The sequence below is a fragment of the Etheostoma spectabile genome, chromosome 7, assembly GCF_008692095.1.
Source record: "Etheostoma spectabile isolate EspeVRDwgs_2016 chromosome 7, UIUC_Espe_1.0, whole genome shotgun sequence".
NCBI classification, from domain to species: domain Eukaryota; kingdom Metazoa; phylum Chordata; class Actinopteri; order Perciformes; family Percidae; genus Etheostoma; species Etheostoma spectabile.
Window position 1 is genome coordinate 12,673,669 of NC_045739.1, and position 8,282 is coordinate 12,681,950.

Here is an 8,282-nt window from a genome sequence, read left to right on the forward strand (position 1 = left end):
TTTCTTCCGTTCAGCGAGTAATGACAACAACGATCCTTCTTGACTACTATCAACACTCTCTGATGAAAACAATGAGTGATGCATGCTCTTTGTTTACTAGGTTTAGAGACATGTTCCGTCATTTCCGGTTTTCATTTTTTGGGCAACAATACAGATTAACACTACCTGTTGTTATGGAGACATATTACGTCTTGCGCACGCGCAGTACATACACACAAGTCGGCGTCGCTTCCGTGTGTTCTGAGGCACTTTTTTGACCGACTCGGAGACGGGAGCCGACTGATCAGGCCGACGGTCAGGTTAGTGTGTCAGAGCTTTTAAGGTTCAAAAACAATATGAAGAAAGAATGTTTCTTACTTTGTCCAGTGCATCATACAAACCAAAAACAAACTTTCAGGCATCATATTTAACAATCACTTAATGAATAATGATGAACTTGGAAATTGTTGCTTACCGAAACTTTACCCAATAGGCGCATTTGAATCATACGTTTAAATGAAAACCAAACCTCATAATCAAACTTTTAATATGTTTTATTGTTGGTACAGTAGAAAAGATATTTGACCTCTGGTGTGGCAAGCTTCGTTAGAGATGGATTACAGTCTAATAATCAGAAGTAGGACAAATAGGAAACACTGGGTGTTTTTTATGGCATAAGTTTAGAGATTATACTTAAGTGCTGTTTGTGACATCTGTACATGCAGTGGTCACAACCTTTTATTTCCTAGCTTCAGTAATCCCCTGGACTGTCAGGCTCACTAAGCTTGCCACGCAAAAGAGAGGCCCTTTAATATGGGGCAAAGTGGAGCAGGTTAGAGGGAGACAGGCAAGGCTATTTAAAGTGCCAATATTATGAAAAAAACACTTTTTCTGGAATTTAGGGTGTTATTTTATGTCTCTGGTGCTTCCACATACATACACAATTGGAAAAAAAACATCCATGCTGTTTTCAGTGAGATACAGGTTTTTGAATCTCCTCTGGATTCAGTCTCGGGCTGAGCTGTTCAAAATCTGCACGGCTTTCTACGCCACTAGCCGAGATGAGGTGGCTAACCGTAGCACATGCTAATGCTAGCATGCTAGCTCGTTCTCAATGGCAAAACACTGCTACAGTACACACTAGTTCACCATAATCTACAAAAGAATTACTAACATGTCCGACCGTGTTCTGCAGGTATTCCAAAAGTGTGCCCTCATTTAGAAGAAGTCTCCCAGCTAATCCTGCCTTGTACTAACCAAAGTTGGAGAAAGAGTTATCTTGCTGCTGTCTGTAGCTAACACAGAGACCTAAACATACATGGTGAAAAGAGGATCTACAGCAATGTGCAGTACAACAAAACTATGGTTTCTTTTGAAAATGAAACCATGTAAACCTATTCTGGTACAACCTCAAAATACAATTATGAACCTGAAAATAAGCATAATATGGGTGCTTTCAAGAAAGACACACACCTAGAGCTGCCGAAAACATTAATTTGCAGTTTAAGAAGACATTAACATCAGTGCTGGTGCACCATGAAACTAAAGTCGTTGGCATGCTCTCAAACAAAGGTGGATGCTGCGTCTCCCCATTTACAACTTTACTAGGGTTTCTTTTTTTTACCAACATTCTTTTTATTGTTTTCACAACATAACAGAGAAATACAAGGCAATGCAATTACATGTCTTGAACAAACATGTCTATCCCCCACCCCTTCCACCCCACCACTGCCATCCCCACCCTTTCAAGTGATTCCAAATCTTTGTTGGGAATCAGGTCATTGAATTAGTCCATTCTGGTCCATTATATAGAAAAAATAAAACTAACATATTTCTGTAAACTTAGGTACTGCAAAGTGCCACTGTTCACATGTCCCCAGGCTACCAGGGTTTTTATTTGCAAATTGAACATAGTTTTTGTCTAACTCCTCATTGTGTCTGTTTGTGTTTGCTTCTTCCCAGTTGTTCCCAGCGCTGCCACCATTGTCATTGTGGTATGTGTTAGCTTCCTGGTGTTTATGATCATCCTGGGCGTTTTCCGCATCCGAGCCGCACACCAGAGCACCATGAGTGACCAGGAGAACGGCAAGGAGAACGAGATGGACTGGGACGACTCAGCCCTCACCATCACCGTCAACCCCATGGAGGTAAATACACACAAGACGGCAAAATGAGTGAACATTTTTCTGGTGATTAGCCAGTGAAAAGCCGAGCGGAATTCCTCTTCTCAACAAAATGTGGTCAGGTGGCAGCCTAGACAGCCACTGGGTGGTGTTGTGACTGTGGCCTAGTTTCATCTGAGCTCCCAGGATTAACAGCACTGTGGGGATGGTGAAAGAAACTTTGTTGTAGATATTTAGGGAATGTTACCTTGCTAGTTAAAATAAAAGAGATATATATATATATATATATATATATATATCTTTTATTTTATTATATATATATATCAATATTTAGATCAGTTCTGTGCAACCAGTTAGTCGTGTCAAGATTTAGAGCAATTTTGGTGCCCCAGCCAATAAAACAGCACCAATAGTTGTGTCTTCCAAAAGTCCATTGTGAAAGTTTCAAATTAAGAATCATGCTCCCTGTATTTTAAGGAAGAATATTGATTTATTTATGATACATTATTCATTCACTCATTATTCAGAGAAAATTGGTGTCCTTAAAGCTTGGATTTTTCCTCATTTTTTAATTAAGGCATCAACTTCCAAAAGATGATTTTTTTATTCCTTTTTTTAGGCAACTTAAGCAGGGCTTCCTATACTCATGAGCAGCACCTTATGTGTGGGTTTGCAACTTATTTATAATGTTTTCTTTTCCGATAGTTAGTCCCAATAATCCCGCAACTAGCATCTTAACTTAAAGAGTAACTGAACACCAGGTTGTCAGGCTCCGTTTTGCTTACTTCTCTCGTTCTCTTTGCCTGGGGGTACAAGCGGCCGAAATGGGTTTCCTCAGGAGGGTGGCTGGCGTCTCCCTTAGAGATAGGGTGAGAAGCTGAGTCATCCGTGAGGGGCTCGGAGTAGAGCCGCTGCTCTTTTGCGTCAAAAGGAGCCAGTTGAGGTGGTTTGGACATCTGGTAAGGATGCCTCCCTAAGGAGGTGTTCCAGGCCCGTCCAGCTGGGAGGAGGCCTCGGGGAAGACCCAGGACTAGGTGGAGAGATTATATCTCCAACCTGGCCTGGGAACACCTCGGGATCCCCCAGTCGGAGCTGGTTAATGTGGCTTGGGAAAGGATAGTTTGGGGTCCCCTGCTGGAGTTGCTCCCCTGCAACCCAACCCCGAATAAGAGGACAAAGATGAATAAGGGAATTGGAACTCTCAGCCTAAATCACATCACGGGTTGCAGTAGAAACATTTGTACAAATGTGGTCCACATTAAACTCTGTTGTGGGGAATGGACACTTCAACTGCAGTAAATGATAAGTAGTGAAGAAAACATTGGCTCCTAAACAACGTTCAGTAAGAATCCAGAAAGGCTGGATTCACATATAACAAACAAAGCAATGAGCTGTGTTCCTGTGAGACCAAACTCGTATGTTTTCTTAATGATAGTTAGGGAATTTTACCTTTTATTAGACAGCCGGTAGTAGACAGATGTCAGGAAATGATGGGACAGAGAGATCAAACTCTAACAAAAATTGTTGATAGTTTTTTATTAAAAAATATTTGAGACACATTAACTGACATTTGTAGGATAATTAACATGATAAAATGACATAATCATGACATGACTGCACTGGGGGGAAAAGACATCCAGACATGTTTGATGTCTTAAAATGGTTTTACACCATGATAAAAAAAAACTTCTAAACTTTAGTCTGCATTTGGTATTTTACTCCCAATCTTAAACACAAGTGGAGGGCTTCACTTCCATTTAAAAAATTTAAAAATTTAAAGCACGGTGTTAAGATGTGTGTGTTACTTGATACAAAGTGCGTTAGTATTGGTTTAAATACGGTTGAAGCTATACACACGACGGAACAGTTTAGATCTCTAAATATAGAAATTATTGTGACTCTTCACAAACATGCCCACCCTCTCTCCCTCTGTCTCTAACGCAGACGTACGAGGACCAGCACAGCAGCGAGGAGGAGGAGGAAGAGGAGGAGGAGAGCGAGGATGGAGAGGAGGAAGATGACATCACAAGTGCTGAGTCAGAGAGCAGTGAAGACGAGGAGGGCGCGGAGCCGGAGGACCAGCAGGGGGCCAGCAGACAGCAGCAGCTGGAGTGGGACGACTCCACCCTCACCTACTAAAATACACACACACACACACACACACACACACACACACACACACACACACACACACACACACACCAACTCACACTTACTCAGATACTCACACTCACTGGTTCACATAGACTCCCACCCCCCTACAAGGAGCCATGATGTAAAAAGTAAAAAAAAAAAAAAAGCAAAAAAAAAATTCCCTTCAGCGTATATATGGTCAAGGATTTCCTGTTGTTATCTTAGTGGTGGTACTTAGTGTAGTGTAGTCATCACCGGATTGCTGATTTTTACCGTTTATTTTTTTTATTTATTATATTTTAAATCCCAGGAAAACTTGGCCTACATTTGTTCTGAACTGTGTGAGGCAGCCAACCCTGCACTTTTTTGTTTTCTCTCAAATGTAATGCTTTCAAATGGAGACTTTTTTTTTAATGTATATTCTTTGCTTACTGCTGTTAGATTTGTTTGCAGCTAATCTCACATATAACTTTGACATGAGTTTTCTTGACTTGTAGTCCACAGTGAAACAAAACAATGCTTTTAACAAGTAGACTGATTTTTTATTTTATTTCTTCTTTTAGTGCATGAGGATATTTGAGAAGTCATATGTGTAGAGAAATAAATTGCTTTTTAAAGATTTTGTAAATATGAAGAAGCCATGTAATTAGTCAATGTGTTAGTGAAGGCCTACTCTACGAGGTCCAATATCTAAATGACGCAGTTCGTAATGTAGAATATTTGTGTCACACAGGCTGTAGCATGTCGCTAAATTTCTGCAAACGCTGTTCCATCATGCTTGTACTTGTCCGCTTCATGATAAGAAACCCTTACTGTTAAGTGGAGGTTTCTATGACAAAGTGGTCTCCATTTTGTCTTTTTCTTTTTTGCAAAGAGGAATAATGTCTTTTGGTTTCTCATAGGCAGGACAGGTGGATGGTTTCAGCTCCATACATTGCTTTGCTTGCACAGGTGGCAGTGCTCCACTCCAGGCATCTGTGCTTTTCATTCCCAATGGATCTCACTGTTGTACAGAAGGGATTTTCGTTTTGTTCAGAGTAATCATACCCAGAGAAATGCTTATGTACAAATCGACATTTCGTGTGGAACGGTACAAACACTAGGTGGTCAGCAGGTACTATAGTGCTATTGAAACTGAATATGGGTAAAGTTTTGGACAAGTAGAGAGATTTCCTCAGCAGCTTTAAAAGTCTTTCGTCCGTGTCCCAGTCCTGCTGTGCTGACAGAAGTAGGGAAGTAAAGACCCTTCAAACTACTGAAAGAGCAGATCAATGATAGACAGCTTTAGTGGACTCTGGTTGAATAGTGCACTAGCTGGCATTGTTTTGGGGAAGACTAATTAAATGAAAGTACTTTTCAGGATTGCTTTGTTGCGAGTTTATTTTCCACGGCACGGCTATTTAAATCAGTAATAATAAACCAGATGATAGATGAGTTTTCAAACTGGTTTCCTGTTGCAAAATATGCACCATCTTTATTGTAGTTTAAGGTATTACAACTGAAGTTATGACTGCATAGTTTTACAAAAGGAAAACACTTTAAAAAAAAGAATCTTCTTGTGTGTTCAATTAAATATCTTTTGCCGTATACCACTAGATTTTATTGTACATGGAACTGTACTGTAGAGTTGTACTAAGATATTTGTTTACATTTGGTAAACTTATTTTCCTTCTGGTGTTAGTATAAAGCTTATACAATTGATTGGGAAAATGTGTCCGACCTCTATCTCCTCCCAGACACCGTTGTCCATCACTGTTGTATATATCTTTCACAGAACCAGATACAAATGTACCTTCACACTTAACTATTTAGTGTTTGTCTCAAGTTAAAATGTTACCATTTCCCAAACTTGCATTAGCCTAATTAAAGCAGATCAGATTTTGGACATTGATGTTAACAGAACATGGCATTCTGGATATTAGAAATGTCAGTGTTTTGAGCCTCATGTTTTGCATGTAAATCAAATTTTAGATGCCCAAAACTGAAACGTTGGAGACAATTTCCAGGCTACTTTCAAGTGTTTAGATTGATTTATAATTTTAAGAGGTTGGTGGTGGAAATGTAGTGAACAGTCTCCCCTCCATGATGACTTGGACTTTTAAAAAGTGAGCCAGGTCTGAGCCGGCTGAGATGGGAGTGCCTTTTTTCCGATCATAGCGCAATTAGCAGGTCTAACAAAAACACTCATTTGTGCTCTTTTTATTTGTGGCATTTTTTGTTTTGTTTATTTGTATTTGTCTAGATTTCTTACAGAGCGTAACAATAGTCCACTGCTAGTTTTATTAAAAGTGAAAACCGTTTTACATAGATGTCATGTGTCCATGTTGATGTGTAGAGGAAGTACATCCATATTGTATCTTCTATAGATATTGTACTAAATCATTGACGAAATCCACCTTTAAAAATATGTACAGTACATTATGAAATTGCTTTGGCAGCATACATATATTTGTATACTGTTAACTGACCTATCGGTGTATAGTGGAAGATAATTTTGAACGGTGTCCTATTGCCTGAGTTGTTGAGAAAGGATTTTGAGGGCAGCATGAAATTCACAAGAACCAGAGTGTAAGCCTGTCGAAATTCTCTGTTTCATTACGTCCAACACTTAATGTCCACATTTCATCTACAGTACGATACCATAGGTCACTGATAGGTGCACACTGACTCTCAAGTCACGTCTCCACAGTGACTGCACCATTTCCAATCTTCTGGGTTTAATGCTTTCTGATCATCCCCCTAGCTAAGTGTAAATTGGTTGAATTGAATGTCACTGCCTAACGAACTGAAATGCAGTCATGCTGCATTAACGCTAAGATTTAGGGGAATTTACTTTGCATGAACCACAAGTTTGTGTACGTTCCATGTGGGGTTGTGAGACTGGAGTAAGAAAAGAGACGTGATACACTACTGATTCTCAGCTTGTCTGTTTCACAAGTCCACAACACTCCAGATATATATTTTTTTTCTTTACTTTTAAAAATGTGCTCAAAATGGAAGAGGGTGAAAATGTTTTCAGAACGGTTGAATGCTTCCTTTGTGCTTGTTGGAGCTGCTCTCACTTTTCTACTAATTGAGAGGCAAATTGTAGTGAAGTTGATGCTTGCTCATAAACAAAATAAAGGATGATGAGATGGGGTATAACTTGTGTCTGCTCATTTTTCTTCTGTCATTACTGTACTGTAAGTGTTTCAGTAGTGTAGAAGTGCTGGTCCCTGGGCCATGCTGTTTTTTTTATGTAATATTGAGCGTCCTCTGGTGGTGAAAATGAAATAATCTAAAACTTAAACCTAAAAGGTGAAACAGAGTTCACAGGTTCAACAAATCAAATGAATACATAAAACAAACACCATTTATTTTGTTTTATCCACATTAAAAAAAAACATGGCTTCAAAGCTGAATATCAACCACGGATGATGCTGTAAACATTGTGACATTAAGTTTTAAATAGGTTCAACTAATGTATAAAATCTTGAAATACAATGCAATATTGACATTTACTGCAAATGTTTAACTACAGTTGTCAATAAAAGCACGCGTATATAGAGGGGGACAACATAGAAACTTCAGAACCTAACAAGGTGTAGTCCTCAATGCATATTCTCAAATAAGGGAAATATTCTTTTATTTTCCATTTTCAAGATGCTCCTTTCTGAGGTAAAAATTACTTCATATTCAGCCCTCCAATGTGTTCTTTACAACAGCTTGATCGAGCTCTAATCTAGTGATTACGTGTGTTTTTATTTGTTTGTAACCCTGCGGAGTAAGGACACCTCAAACAACTTGTTGGCTGTTAAACATCCAGACTATTAATTTTTATATATCACTGATTCTTGAAATAAGGGACAAAACATGTCCCCCATCAAAATGTTGCAATTTGCCTTAAAAAACAATAAATCATTTGTTTTAAAAAAGCTTTAAAAGTTGAATATGAAAGACTTATGTATGTGTAGACCCTTAGCTTTTTATATATTTATATATTTCATAGTAATTTTACAAATACCGGCACTGTACTATGAAAGCCCATGCAAATGAACTGTCCTCAGT

At 38.9% G+C, this 8,282-nt stretch overlaps 1 protein-coding gene across 4 annotated transcripts in view; it reads left to right on the forward strand.

Annotated features, from left to right (window-relative positions):
- Positions 1–7,379, forward strand: part of clstn1 (calsyntenin 1) — a 45,643-nt gene extending 38,264 nt beyond the window's left edge. For all 4 annotated transcript variants that reach the window (XM_032521634.1, XM_032521636.1, XM_032521635.1 and 1 more), the window contains 2 exons: positions 1,942–2,126; positions 4,047–7,379. In XM_032521634.1, the coding sequence (XP_032377525.1) occupies positions 1,942–2,126; positions 4,047–4,241 (380 nt within the window). In that variant the 3' untranslated portion in view covers positions 4,242–7,379. The remainder of the gene's footprint in view (positions 1–1,941; positions 2,127–4,046) is intronic.
- Positions 7,380–8,282: the final 903 nt, after the last annotated feature.